The 14743-nt window shown below is 36.4% G+C and overlaps 1 protein-coding gene and 1 pseudogene across 1 annotated transcript in view; one reads left to right on the top strand and one right to left on the bottom strand.

The window, feature by feature from the left end:
• Positions 1–4483: 4483 nt before the first annotated feature.
• Positions 4484–4833, bottom strand: LOC118546609 (mitochondrial import inner membrane translocase subunit TIM14 pseudogene; annotated as a pseudogene).
• Positions 4834–6229: 1396 nt separating this feature from the next.
• Positions 6230–14743, top strand: part of XKR9 (XK related 9) — a 29044-nt gene continuing 20530 nt past the window's right edge. The window contains exon 1 of the mRNA XM_036109404.2: positions 6230–6776. Coding sequence (XP_035965297.1) covers positions 6505–6776 — 272 coding nt within the window. The 5' untranslated portion in view covers positions 6230–6504. The remainder of the gene's footprint in view (positions 6777–14743) is intronic.

Below are 14743 nucleotides of genomic sequence, written 5' to 3'. Positions count from 1 at the left end.
TGATAGGATTGCAAGGAGGAAGGGGAGAATCAAATTAATTGGGAATATCTGGAAAAGCTTAAAGGTTGTGGGGTTTTGAGCTCACTCTTAAAGGACTGATAGAACTTGATCAGGTAGGTGGAGGTAGGAAGAACATTCTAGACAATAAAGAATCTTGAGAAAAGGCTTGGAAATAGAACAACTGTAGTATTTATTTTGGGAACAGAAACCAACAATCATGTCCTTGGGGCATAGGGTTTAAGAAGGTATACAGTTTGAAAAAGGTAGGTAGGATTAAGTTAAAAATACTTTGTAAATTATCAGAGTACTTCAAATGTAAGAATCTCTCTCTCCTTTTCAAACACTTGTTGTCTACTTGGATTTGTATTTTCTTAAAACTTAAATTTTGTATTTTCTTAAAACTTAAATTTTGAGGGGCGCCTGGGTGGCTCAGTCAGTTAAATATCTGCCTACGGCTCAGATCATGATCTCCGGGTCTTGGGATCGAGCCCCACGTCAGGCTCTCTGCTCAGCTGGGAGTCTGCTTCTCCCTCTCACTCTCCCTCTGTGCTCTCTCTCTCTCAAATAAATAAATAAAATCTTAAAAAAACCTTAAGTTTTGAACACAGTAAAACCTTGTAACCTAGTCAACCTGTGAGAGGAGGAGAAGTTATTCATTCTCCTAATGTGATAGTTATAAAGGGGTGTACTGTAGTTGCAATGATATAAACTCTCTTATCACTAGATGAGAAAATCCCACATATGACTAACAGATGATTTCAGTTTCATTTTAGTATTCGTTCTTAAAGGTTTACATGCCCTTTAATGATAACTTGTTTTCAGTGAAGAAGAAATAAAAGATTCCCAGGATGAAGATTTTCCAGAAGAGACTTTGAGTTAAAGAAGGCTTTTTATACTTGACAAGTAAGTCTGTATTTTTTGTGTGTTGAATTTGGTTGACAAATGAAAGTTTGCTAGTTTTTACTTCTTCAAACGTCTGCTTTATTACAAAGAGATCATGTACGGTGGACAAAGGTTATGTGTCTTGGCTGCCAGCCAGTTAGCCATGTAGCTGGGTTGACCTCTCAATGAAGCTGGATTGAAACTGTCCTATTAAGTCAGCAAGTGTCACAAATTCTTTATAAAGTCAAATTTTATAGGTATTATTATTTCTCCTAAGGTGATAATTGGAACAGTGATTAACCGTAGGGATAGAGATGAACTAGACTTCATACAAGTTACAGAACTATGTGGTTATTTAAAGAGGTGTGGGCCTTCTTTATGAGAGCTGCTATATTTATTTCCTTGCTGTGTCGTTTTCTTTCCGGTTGGCATTATGTTCTGCTTGACTAAATTAGGAATAGAGATGTTGCCACTTAGTCTATTGAATCTGATGTTTTGCTAATAATGGAATTTCCAAGTTTCTTAGAAATTATTTTTCTCATCTTGTAAATTTATTTCAAAACTGCTAGTGTTTTCCATATCCATGCCAGGTAAAGGAAACTCTCTTTTTGGGGAGAATGGTTAAGAAATATACACATGGAGTGGAGTGCTTAGGTATTATAGTCTGTAGTGTTAAGGAAATTATCTACATTAAAATCAGTTTATTTTTTTAATTTATTATTATTATTTTTTAAAGATTTTATTTATTTATTTGACAGAGAGAGAGAGCGCACAAGCAGGCAGAGCAGCAGGCAGAGGGAGAGGGAGAAGCAGGATCCCTGCTGAGCGGAGAGACTGACATGGGGCTTGATTCCAGGATCTGGGATCATGACCTGAGCTGAAGGTAGTCGCTTAACGGGGTGAGCCACCCAGGGACCCCTAAAATCAGTTTACTCATTAGAGATAACTCATCTAAATACCCAATATCTCTAAGCCTCAGTGTTTTGCTCAATAATACCCTTCTCATAGAGATTTGTGAGGATTAAATAAAATGTATGTAAAACACTTCACACATAGTAAACACTCAGCAATGATAGCTACTGTTATTACTATCTATTTTTCCATTATATATGTGATGTTCTTTTCCCTCTCTAGATAGTGAAGCTTAAGAAATTATATTTTTTTAGAATGATATTAGAACAGGACTTGGATGCACATTGAACACATCCAGTATAACCATGGTAAGGAATTTGCCAATATTTTGTAGAACTTTCGTTTCTGGAGGACATATTTGAAATCTAGTACATTTGATTTTCAAACTAGCTGTTCTTTATATCTGGAAAGCTTTCCCACATGATATCTACATGACTAATTTCATTACTTATATGCCATCCTCTCAGTGAGTCCTGTCCTGACCATTCAAGACCTGAGCTGAGATCAAGAGTCAGACACTTAACTGGCTAAACCACCCAGGTTCTCTCTGTCCTGAACATTCTAATTAAAATTGCAACTCATGATGTGCCTGTCTCTACTTCCAACTCCTAGGGTTGTTTTTTCCATAGCACTTATCACCTTCCAATATAATATTTAATTCACTTAATTTTTATTGTTAATTGACTATCTTTCTCTGTTTGGATGTAAGTTCCACAAGGGCAGGGATTTTTTTTGTCTGTCATTTGATATATCCCCAAAGCCTAAAACAGCACATGGTAAGTTCTAAGTAAGTATTTAATTCAATTGAACAGAGCCTTCTGATTAAATCTCATCCTCCTAAACTCTATGCTTATGTTGGGCATGATGTCTTTCATTTTTTTTTATTAACGTATAATATGTTATTTGTTTCAGTGTACAGGTCTGTGATTCATCAGTCTTACACAATTCACAGCACTCACCATAGCACATACCCTCCCCAATGTCCACCACCCAGCCACCCCATCCCTCCCACCCCCCTCCACTCCAGCAACCCTCAGTTTGTTTCCTGAGATTAAGTCTCTTATGGTTTGTCTCTCTCTCTGGTTTTGTCTTGTTTCATTTTTCCCTCCCTTCCCCTACGATCCTCTGTCTTGTTTCTCAAATTCCTCATATCAGTGAGATCATATGATAATTGACTTTCTCTGATTGTGATGTCTTTCATTTTAAGATAAGAAACTTACCGCATGGAAATTCATGGCCTGCTAGATTGGGAAAACTCAGATTTTAAAATTATTTTTTTCCATCCTGTTGGCCACAGCATTCTTGTCAGGAAAAGTAGTGATAGTGAAATTTTTTTTTTTCATTAAGAAGAGTGAAATACCTTTTAATATTATTTTGAAAACTTTTAAACAAAATACTTATAAGCGGTAAAATGACAAGAACAGTGTAAGTATTATGTTGTGTGAGTTTTCAGTAACACTGTCACCTCCTGGTTTTTAAAGTAATAAACATTCTTTATAGAACATGTAGGGTGTTAGTCTACTTGGGCTGCCATGACAGAATAACCACAGACTATGTGACTTAAACAACAGAGACATATTTTTTCACAGTTCTGGAGACTAGAAGTCCAACATCAAGGTGCCAGCAGGGTTGGTTTGTTGGGAGACCTCTCTCTTTGGGTTGCAGATGACTGCCTCCTAGCTCTCTTTGGGTTGCAGATGACTGCCTCCTAGCTGCATCCTCACGTAGACTCTCCTGTGTGTGTATGGGAGTGTGGGGTGTGGGGGAGGGAGGTCTCTGTTGTCACTTCTTTTTATAAGGATACCAGTCCTATCAGATTAGGGCCCTGTCTTTATTATTCCTTTTAATCTCAGTTACCTCCTTAGAGACCCATCTCTAAATACAGTCCATTGGTGGTTAGTACTTCAACATAAGAACTTTGGAGGGAAACAATTCAGTTCACGCATGTAGAAAAAAATGAAGAAGAGGAAAAAAAATTCATCTATAATACCATTAATTCCCCCAGATAAAACTACTGTTAACATTTTTGTATTCCTCCAGTCATATTTCCTTTGTATTTTCAAAGCTTTGCAATCATACCATCATATTTTTTTTTATTTAACATCCTTTAAAGTGAAGTCAAAGATTGCAAACTTAGATGCTTATAGGGATCAGGCAGGCAGGCAGGGTATGGTAATGGTAACTAACATTTACTGAGTTCTGTTGGCCAAGTACTTTTCTAGAGGTTTATATGTATTATATATATCATCTTTCTTAGTCTTCACAACAACCCTATGAGGTATATGCCATTATTATTTCCATATTTCAAGTGAAGGAAAATAAGGCATAGGGAAGTAAAAGAACATGTTTGAAGACACACAGCTAGTAGGTAGCTATAGTAGCATTGAGACCCAGCTGCTGAAATGACTGCAGTGGGGTGGCTGGCTACTGTGGTGAACTTGAGAGCGCATGCCCCACCTAGGAGGCATCCACTGCTCATGGAGGAATGTTAGTCTAGTGTAGCAGCTCTTTCAGTTTTTTGATAGCAGTGAAAAATCTGTATTTTAATATGAAATATTGGCAATTAGGAAAATTAAAAAAACACTGTTGAATCAAACATTTTTTTTTAAGCTTTGAGACATTTTATTATAAAAAGCTGGTACTCTTAAACATAAACTAATAGGAACTTAAAATTCATTGCACATTTATTTCATTTTTTAGCTTGACCTTGTGGTAAATCTTTAGCTTCATTGATTTTGGCTGCTATATAAGGAGATCCTTCCTTGTTTGGGTGATTGAAAAGCATAATTTGTAGAAGAGCAGCTCTTATTTTTCCTGTATTGGTAGTAGAGCTTACACCTGCTGTTAATGCTGCCTCTTGTTTTGGCATTTTGTGTTCAAACCCACCTCTGTAATAGCTGCCACTGAAGGCAGATTTTGGTAGACTTTGAAAACTTGTTTTGCTTGAAGCTCCATATGCTTCATGGCTTGCAAAACATAACAGCCTGCAAATCCTACAGTGGTAATGGTCAGTCCATTTGCTACCAGTGTACTGCCCATGGCTCTGGCTTGGCTTCCCTGCATCCACAGAGAGTTTTATCCCAGCCCAGAGGCTGCAGCCACCGATTCCATGCCTCTACCAGAAAGCACCACTGGCAGGTACAAAGGGCCCAGACACAAGCACCCCAGGAAATATGGGAACAGCTTCTACGTCAGACAGATCTTGTATGTAGATTGCATTCAGCCCACATTTATAAAATAGAGGTCACTATAGTAATACCTGTCTCCTAAATTTGATGTAAGATTTAAATGGGGGTATTTTATGTATAAGGTTTAGTTTAATGCCTGGCACATAGTGCTAAGTAAATGTTAGCTAACACTTTGTCCAGTCTTTGAAATTCTTTAAAAGTATCATTTACTATTGTTTTTATTTTAAGAGATTATGTAAGTAATATATGGGTACATGTCTTTTGTAAAAAATTCCAACAATATAAAAGAATAATTAATTACAGGATTGAAGTTGCATTTGCTTTCCACTTCCAACTTCCTTCCTCTCTCCGTATATAATTAAAAACCCATAAATGCTGTATTTATCCTTCTGGCACTTGTTTTTTTTCATTTAATACATTTTGGAGATCTTCTGAGGTCAGTTTATACAAAACTGCTTCATTCTTTTTAAAGGTTGTGTGGTGTATTCTTTACTATGGTGTACCATATTTTATTGAATGAGGTCTCATTTGTCATTTAGGTAGTTTTCAACTTTTTGCTATTATAAAGAAGGTTTTGCAAAGAGTATATATCTTTGTGCACATTTGTGACTATTTCTCTAGGCTTGATTCTTAGTTGGAATTGCTGAATCAAAACCATATTAAGTTAACTTTAGAGAATACACTTATGGTTACCAGAGGGGACGTGGTTGGGTGGGTGGGTGAAATATAGGTAAAGGAGATTGAGGAGTGCACTTGTGATGAGCACTCGGTGTTGTATGGAAGTGTTGAATCACTATATTGTACATCTGAAATTAATATCAAACTGTATGTAAACTAACTGGAATTAAAATTTAAAGACTATATTAAGAATTTTCACAGCTATTGCACCTTTGTTAATTGTTTTTTTAGTAGCTTGTAATATTCCATTTTGTGAATCTACCATTATTTACCAATTCCTTATGTTGACACAGATTGTTTCTAATTTTTTGCCACTGTAGATGGACTTGTCATAAATATCTTTGTTAGTAGGTTATGGTTTTTAAAAGGTAAGTAGTCTGAGAGGAAGTTTTCAACTAATAAGTATATTACTGAGGCTTTACTCTCCCAAAACTATTATAAGAACTATATTTAGTGGTAATATATTATTTTTAGAAAAAGTAGAAGTTTGATAAAATCATGGCCTAGGGTTTTTAATATTATACTCAAGATTTTTAGGATCTTTTATATATGTTTCATTTTAGGTGTTGTCATCTGTAATGAAGATCATTGAAAAACAGAAGATTAACTAAAGTCTTGTAACATTGGACCTGGATAGGAGATTTAGAAAAGAAAATTAAAATTAGTCACTTTGGTTTTAGTGTTTCAATTTCATAATATTTATTCTTCTGAATAAGTTTGGGGAGTAGAAATTAAAATTCAGGGTTATAGTAGCAGATGCACTAATACTCTTTTTCTGTCTTTCTTTTTTTTTTTGTGTGTGTGAGAGAAGAAAGTAGATAACCAAGAACTATAGTGATTCATAATGAAATACACTAAATTGAATTTTATGTTGTCAGTTCTTGGCATTATAATCTATATAACTGATTTAATTGTGGACATCTGGGTATCTGTCAGGTTTTTCTATGAAGGACAAAATGTTTTTGGTATTTTAACAGTAAGCTTTATGCTCTTTGGAACATTTGTGGTGCAGTGTTTTAGTTATTCTTGGTTCAAGGCTGATTTAAAGAAAGCAGGCCAAGAAAATCAGCATTGTTTTCTTCTACTTCATTGCTTGCAAGGAGGAGTTTTTACAAGGTGAGCATACACTTTTGATCATTAACATTATTTTTCTTTTATGCAAACAGAAACTATCTTTCTGTATTTGGGTAGTCAAATGTACAAAGTTCCCCTATTTGCATGTAGCACAAAGGTTACTTGCTTTTCACTACCCGTGCTTATATGAGTCATTGCTGTACTGTTAGAATTTTCCAGGTTCATTGATAGATGTTTTAATTTACCTTGGGGCACCTGGGGGGCTGAGTTGGTTAAGCATCCAACTCTTGATTTTGGCTCAGGTCATGATCTCAGGGTTGTGGGATCCAGTCCCGCATTGGGCTTGGCTCAGCGTGAAGTCTGCTGCCCCCCACCTCCCTGCCTTCCCCACTTGCACACGCACACACATGAGCTCTTGTGTGCTCTCTTTCTCTCAAATAAAATCTTAAAGAATGTTTTTTTAAATTTCAATTCAATTAATTAATATATAGCGTATTATTAGTTTCAGAGGTAGAGTTCAGTGATTCATCAGTCTTATATAATACCCAGTGCTCATTACATCATGTGTCCTCCTTAATGTCCATCACCCCATAATCCTATTCCCCCACCCCCGTCCCCTCCAGCAACTCAGTTTGTTTCCTGTGGTTAAGAGTCTCTTATGGTTTGTCTTCCTCTCTGACTTCGTGTTGTTTTATTCTTCCCTCCCTTCCCCCATGATCTTCTGTTTTTTTTCTCTCTCTTTTTTTTAAAGATTTTATTTATTTGACAGAGAGCGAGAGAATGAGTGAGAGAACACAAACAGGGGGAGCGGCAGGCAGAGAGAGAGGGAGAAGCAGGCTCCCCACTGAGCAGGGAGCCCAATGTGGGACTCAATCCCAGGACCCTGGGATCATGACCTGAGCTGAAGGCAGCCGCCTAACCGACTGAACCACCCAGCGCCCTGTTTTTTCTCTTAAATTGCAAATTTGAGGGAGATCATATAATTGTCTTTTCTGATTGACTTATTTTGCTTAGCATAATACCGTCTAGTTCCATCCATGTCGTTGCAAATGGCAAGATTTCTTTTTTTTTTAAGATTTTATTTATTTATTTATTTGAGAGAGAGAGAGAAACAGCATGAGAGGGGAGAGGGTCAGAGGGAGAAGCAGGCCCCCCACCAAGCTGGGAGCCTGAAGTGGGACTCGATCCCAGGACTCTGGGTTCATGACCTGAGCCGAAGGCAGTCGCTTAACCAGCTGAGCCACCCAGGCGCCCAAGATTTCGTTTTTTTGATGGCTGCATAATATTCCATTATATATATATATACACCACATCTTCTTCATTCATCTGTTGATGGACATCTTGGCTCTTTCCATAGTTTGGCTATTGTGGACATTGCTGCTATAAACATTGGGGTGCAGGTGTCCCTTTGAATTAAGTTACTTTTTCTGATATGTACTTACTTTTTGTGGGGGGGGAATGATTCATTTCTGTGTCTTATGAATCTTTTATCTTCTATTTTATATTCCAAATCTGATTATGTAAATGTAGTTTATCACTTGCAACTCTGATAGAGCACTTAATTTTTTAAGTTACTTATACCATTGATTTAACTAGAGAAATTTTTACTGTAATAATGCAGTAGCCATGTGGTTAATTAGGTACAGAATCATATGCAGAACTAAAAATAACCTTAAGAATCATTTTGTTCAGGGATGCCTGCATGGCTCAGTCAGTTGAGCGTCTGCCTTTGGCTCAGGTTATGATCCCAGAGTCCTGGATCGAGTCCCACGTTGGGCACCTTGCTCAGCAGGGAGCCTGCTTCTCTCTCTGCCTGCTGCTCCCCCTGCTTGTGTGCTCTCTCCCTCTTTCTCTGACAAATAAATAAAATCTTAAAAGAAAAGAATTATCTTGTTCAAAACCTTATTTTATAGTTAAACCAGGAATCTAAGTCCTGAGAATTCTATGATTTTCCATATGTCTAATTTCATCGACTTTTTCTTTATTAAGGCATTTAATTGTATTAAAAGCAATATATATATTATAGATAAAGGGAAAAATAAAGACAAATATTAATGGGATAACCTATTGTTTTGTTACAGTCAGATTTTGAATTTGGGCTATTTTAACCGCCATCTTTCTTGAGAGGTATTTTAGAGACTATAGAATTCTAATGAGTAGTTATTTTGTCTCTGCATATTATATTCTCTTGGTTTCCATTGTTGATCTTCAGCGATTAGATATCAGCCTTACTGCTGTTCTTTTATTTTATTTTTTTTAATTTTAAAATTTTTATTTTTTTAAAAGGTTATTTATTTGAGAGAGAGTGTGAGAGAGAACGAGAGATCATGAGCAAGGGGGAAAGGTAGAGGGAGAAGCAGACTCCCCCCTGAGCAGGGAGCCTGATGTGGGACTTGGCCCCAGGACCCTGGGATCATGACCTGAGCGGAAGGCAGACGCTTAACCAACTGAGCACCCAGGTGCCTACTGCTCTTCTTTTAAAATTATTTTATCTTTTTTTTTTTCTTTTTTTTTTTTTTTACTCTGGTTGCTTTTAGGATTTTTTCTTTATATTTGGGTTTCTACAGTTTCTGAATATCTAGGTATAGATTTATTTTTCTTGCTTGGGATTTGCTGGTCTTCTTAATTCTGTGGATTATTATCTTCCATCAGTTCTGCACAATTCTCAGCCATTATCTTTTCTAATGTTTTCTTTACTACATTTCCTTCTGGGACTCCAAGCAAATATAAGTTAGATCTCACACTATCTAACATGAATGTTGCATGTTAGATGTTTTGAATTTTTATTTTTTGACTCTCTGTGGTACATTCTGTGAAAGTTTTTCATGACTTTTTTTTTTATTTCACTAGTACTTTCTTTCACTGTGGCCAAAATGTTATTACATCATACCACTGAGTTTTATTTTATTTTTTAATTTTTATTTTATTTTATTATTTTTTAATTTAAATTCAAGTTAGTTAACATATAGTATAGTATTGGTTTCAGGAGTAGAATTTAGTGATTCATCACTTACATATAACACCTAGTGCTCATCACAGAAATGCCCTCCTAATACCCATCACCCATTTAACCCATTCCCTCACCCACCTCCTCTGCAGCAACCCTCAGTTTGTTCTCTATAGTTAAGAGTCATTTATGGTTTGCCTCCCTCTCTATTTTTATCTTATTTTTCCTTCCCTTCCCCTATGTTCATTTGTTTGGTTTCTTAAATTCCACATGTGAGTGAAATCATATAATATTTGTCTTTCTCTTACTTATTTCACTTAGCATAATACACTCTAGTTCCATCCATGGCACTGAAAATGGCAAGATTTCATTCTTTTTGATGGCTCAGTAATATTCCATTATATATGTATATATACACGCACACAATGGAATATTTTTTATATATATATGTGTATATATATATACACACACACACACACACACACTTCTTTACCCATTCATCAGTTGATGGCCATTTGGGCTCTTTCCCTAATTTGGCTATTGTTGATAGTGCTGCTATAAACATTGTGGTGCATGTTCCCCTTTGACTCAGCATTTTTGTATCTTTGGGTAAATACCTACTAGTGTAATTGGTGGGTTGTAGGATAGTTCCATTTTTACCTTTTTGAGGAACTTTCATACTATTTTCCAGAGTAGCTGCACCAGTTTGTGTTCCCACCAACAGTGCAAAAGTGTTCCCCTTTCTCCGCATCCTTGCCAAGATCTGTTGTTTTCTGAGTTATTAATTTTAGCCATTCTGACCTGTGTGAGGTTGTATCTCATTGTGGTTAATCACTTAATGAGAAGTGATGTTGAGCATTTTTTCATGTGTCTGTTGGCTATTTGTATGTCTTTGGAGAAATGTTTGTTCATGTCTTCTGCCCATTTCTTAACTAGATTATTTTTTGGGTGTTGATTTTGATGAGTTCTTCATAGATCCTGGATATTGGCCCATTATCAGATATGTCATTTGCAAATCTCTTCTCTCATTCCGTTGATTGCCTTTTAGTTTTGTTGAGTGTTTCCTTCACTGTGCAGACACTTTTTATCTTGATGAGGTCTCAATAGTTCATTTTTGCTTTGCTTTTGCTTCCCTTGGCTCCAGAGATGTGCTAGTAAGAAGTTGCTGCAGTCAAGGACATAGAGGTTGCTGCCTGTTTTCTCCTCTAGGATTTTGATGGTTTCCTGTCTTGCATTTAGGTCTTTCATCCATTTTGAATTTATTTTTGTATTTGGTGTAAGAAAATGGTCCAGTTTCTTTCTTCTGCATGTAGCTGTCCAGTTTTCCCAATACCATTTGTTGAAGAGATGGGTCTTTTTTTCTATTGGACATTTCTTTCCTGCTTTGTTGAAGATTAGTTGGCCATATAGTTGGGGGTCCATTTCTGGGTTCTCTATTCTGTTCCATTGATCTCTGTGTCTGTTTTTGTGCCAGTACCATACTGTCTTGATGATTACAGTTTTGTAATAAGCTGGAAGTCTGGGATTGTGATGCTTCCTATTTTTCTTTTCTTTTTCAACATTACTTTAGCGATTTGGGGTCTTTTCTGGTTCCATACAAATTTTAGGTTTGTTTGTTCTGGTTCTGTGAAAAATGCTGGTGTTACTTTGATCAGGATTGCTTTGAATATGTAGATTGCTTTCAGTAGTATAGACATTTTGATGGTATTTGTTCTTCCATTCCAGGAGCATGGAATGTTTTTCCATTTCTTCGTGTCTTCAATTTCTTTCATAAGTATTCTTTAGTTTTCAACATACAGATCTTTTACTCTTTTGGTTAGGTTTATTCCTAGGTATCTTATGGTTTTTGGTGCAATTGTAAATGGGATTGATTCCTTGATTTCTCTTCCTGCTGCTTCATTATTGGTGTATGGAAATGCAACAGATTTCTGTATATTGATTTTATATCCTGCAACTTTGCTGAATTCATATATCAGTTCTAGCATGTTTTCTTTTGGATTTTCTACGTAGAGTGTCATGTCATCTGCGAAGAATGAAAGTTTTACTTCTACCTTGCTGATCTGGATGCCTTTTATTTCTTTTTGTTGTCTGATTGCTGAGGCTAGGACTTCTAGTGCAATACTGAACAATAGTGGTGAGAGTGGACATCCCTATCGTGTTCCTGACCTTAGGGGAAATGCTCTCAGTTTTTCCCCATTGAGGATGATACTAGCTGTGGTTCTTTCTTTCCTTTCTTTCTTTTTTTTTAAATATTTTATTTATCCATTTGAGAGAGAGAGACAGAGAGAGAGAGAGAGAGAGAGCATGAGCAGGGGGAGGAGCAAGGGGAGGGGCAGAGGGAGAAGCAGACTCCCTGCTGAGCAGGGAGCCCTATGTAGGACTCAATCCCAGGACGCCAGGATCATGACCTGAGCCAAAGGTAGACACCCAACTGACTGAGCCACCCAGGCGCCCATAGCTGTGGGTCTTTCATATATGGCTTTTATGATGTTGAGGTATATTCCTTCTATCCCTACTTTCTTTCTTTTTTTTTTTTTAAAGATTTTATTTATTTATTTGACAGAGAGAGACACAGTGAGAGAGGGAACACAAGCAGGGGGAGTGGGAGAGGGAGAAGTAGGCTTCCTGTGGAGCAGGGAGCCCGATGCGGGGCTCGATTCCAGGACCCTGGGATCATGACCTGAGCCAAAGGCAGACACTTAACGACTGAGCCACCCAGGCGCCCCCTTATCCCTACTTTCATGAGGGTTTTTATCAAGAAAGGATGCTGTGTTTTGCCAGATGTTTTTTCTGCATCTATTGAGAAAGGATCATATGGTTCTTATCCTTCCTTTTATTAATGTGGTGTGTCATGTTGATTGATTTGTGGATATTGAACCACGCTGCAGCCCAGGAATAAATCCCCGTTGATCATGGTGAATAATCCTTTTAATGTACTGTTGGATTTGATTAGCTAATATCTTGTTGAGAATTTTTGCATCCATGTTCATCTGGGATATTGTTCTGTAATTCTACTTTTTAGTGGGGTCTTTGGTCTTGGAATCAAGATAATACTGGCCTCAGAGAATGAGTTTGGAAGTTCTCCCTCCATTTTTATCTTTTGGAATAGCTTGAGAAGAATAGGTGTTAGTTCTTTAAATGTTTGGTAGAATTCCCCTGGGAAGCCATCCAGCCCTGGACTCTTGTTTGTTGGGAAATTTTTGATTGCTGACCCAATTTCTTTACTGGTTATGGGTCTGTTCAAATTTTCTATTTCTTCCTGTTTCAGTTTTGATAGTTTATATATTTCTAGGAATTTATCCATTTCTTCCAGATTGCCCAATTTGTTGGCATATAATTGCTCATAAAATTCTCCTATAATAATTGTATTTCTGTGGTGTTGGTTGTGATCTCTCCTCTTTCATTTGTGATTTTATTTAGTTGGGTCCTTTATCTTTTCTTTTTGATAAGTCTGGCTATGCATTTATCAATTTTGTTAATTCTTTCAAAGAACCAGCTCCTGGTTTCATTGATCTGTTCTATTGTTTTTTTGAAACCTGGGATTGTGGTGCCTCCAACTTTGTTCTTTCTTAAGATTGCTTTGGCTATTCAGGAGCCTTTGTGGTTCCATACATATTTTAGGATTATTTGTTTTAGTTCTGTGAAAAATATTGTTGGTATTTTGATAGGGATTGAACTGAATTTTTAGATTGCTTGGGTAATATGGACATTTTAACAATATTTGTTCTTTCAGTCCACAAGCATGGGATATCTTTCCATTGTGTTTTCTTCAATGTCTTATAGTTTTTAGAGTAAAGGTTAAATTCACCTCCTTGGCTAAATTTTATTTAGGTACTTTATTCTGTTTGATGCAGTTGTAAATGGGATTTTTTAAAAAAAATTACTCTTCCTGCTAGTTTGTTGTTAGTGTGTAGAAATGCAACACATTTCTGCATGTTGATTTTGTATCCTGCAACTTTACTGAATTCATTTATTGGTTCTCATAGTTTTTTGGTGGAGTCTTTAGGGTTTTTATATATAATATCATGTCATCTGCAAATAGTGACAGTTTTACTTTTTTCTTACCAGTCTGGATGCCTTTTACTTCTTTTTTCTTGTCTGGTTGCTGTGGCTAGGACTTCTGGTAATATGTTGAATAGAAGTGATGAGAGTGGATATCTTGTCTTGTTCCTGATCTTAGAGGAAAAGCTCTCAGTTTTTCACTATTGAGTATGATGTTAGCTTTGGGTTTGTCATATATGGTTTTCATTATGTTGAGGTATGTTCCCTTTATGCCCATTTTGTTAGAGTTTTTATCATGAATGGATGTTGTACTTTGTCAAATGCTCTTTCTGCATCTTTTGAGATGATTATGATTTTATTCTTCATTTATACTTGTTTTTACATTTTTATTATTATTTTTTAAAGATTTTATTTATTTATTTGATAGAGAGACAGCGAGAGAGGGAACACAAGCAGGGGTAGAGGGAAAGGGAGAAGCAGGCTTCCCGCTGAGCAAGGAGCCTGACATGGGGCTCGATCCCAGGACCCTGGGATCATGACCTGAGCCAAAGGCAGACGCTTAACAGACTGAGCCACCCAGGAGTCCTTAAATAAGATCTTTAAAAAAAAAAAAAATATTTATTCCTTTTATTTTTTTTGTCTTACCTCATTCTCTCTGTCTAGGTCTTCCAGTAAAATGTTGAAGAGATGTGATGACAGCAACATTTTCGGTTTGTTCCCGATCTCAGGGATAAAGTGTTGAATGTTTTACCATTAAGTTTGATGTGACCTGTAGGGTCACATCACATTTCTTCCATAATTGTTTGAAAAAATGAATTGGATGGAGTTAACATGTGTAGATTTTTGAGAACAAATTAGATTTCTTTGATACAGATCTATTCAGATTTTCTATTTGATTTTTTGTCAGTATTAGTGAGTTGTGTTTTTCAGGAAATTTTTTCATTTTGTCAGAGTTGTTCAGTTTATTGGTATAAAGTTGTTCCTGATATTCCCTTGTTATAGTTTTGATCTCTATAGGATCTTTAGTGATGTCACCTTTTTTATTCTTGATATTGGCATT

Source organism: Halichoerus grypus, chromosome 5 (genome assembly GCF_964656455.1).
Source record: "Halichoerus grypus chromosome 5, mHalGry1.hap1.1, whole genome shotgun sequence".
NCBI lineage: Eukaryota > Metazoa > Chordata > Mammalia > Carnivora > Phocidae > Halichoerus > Halichoerus grypus.
The sequence above is the reverse complement of the archived record's forward strand: the minus strand, read 5'-3'. Positions and strand labels throughout refer to the sequence as shown.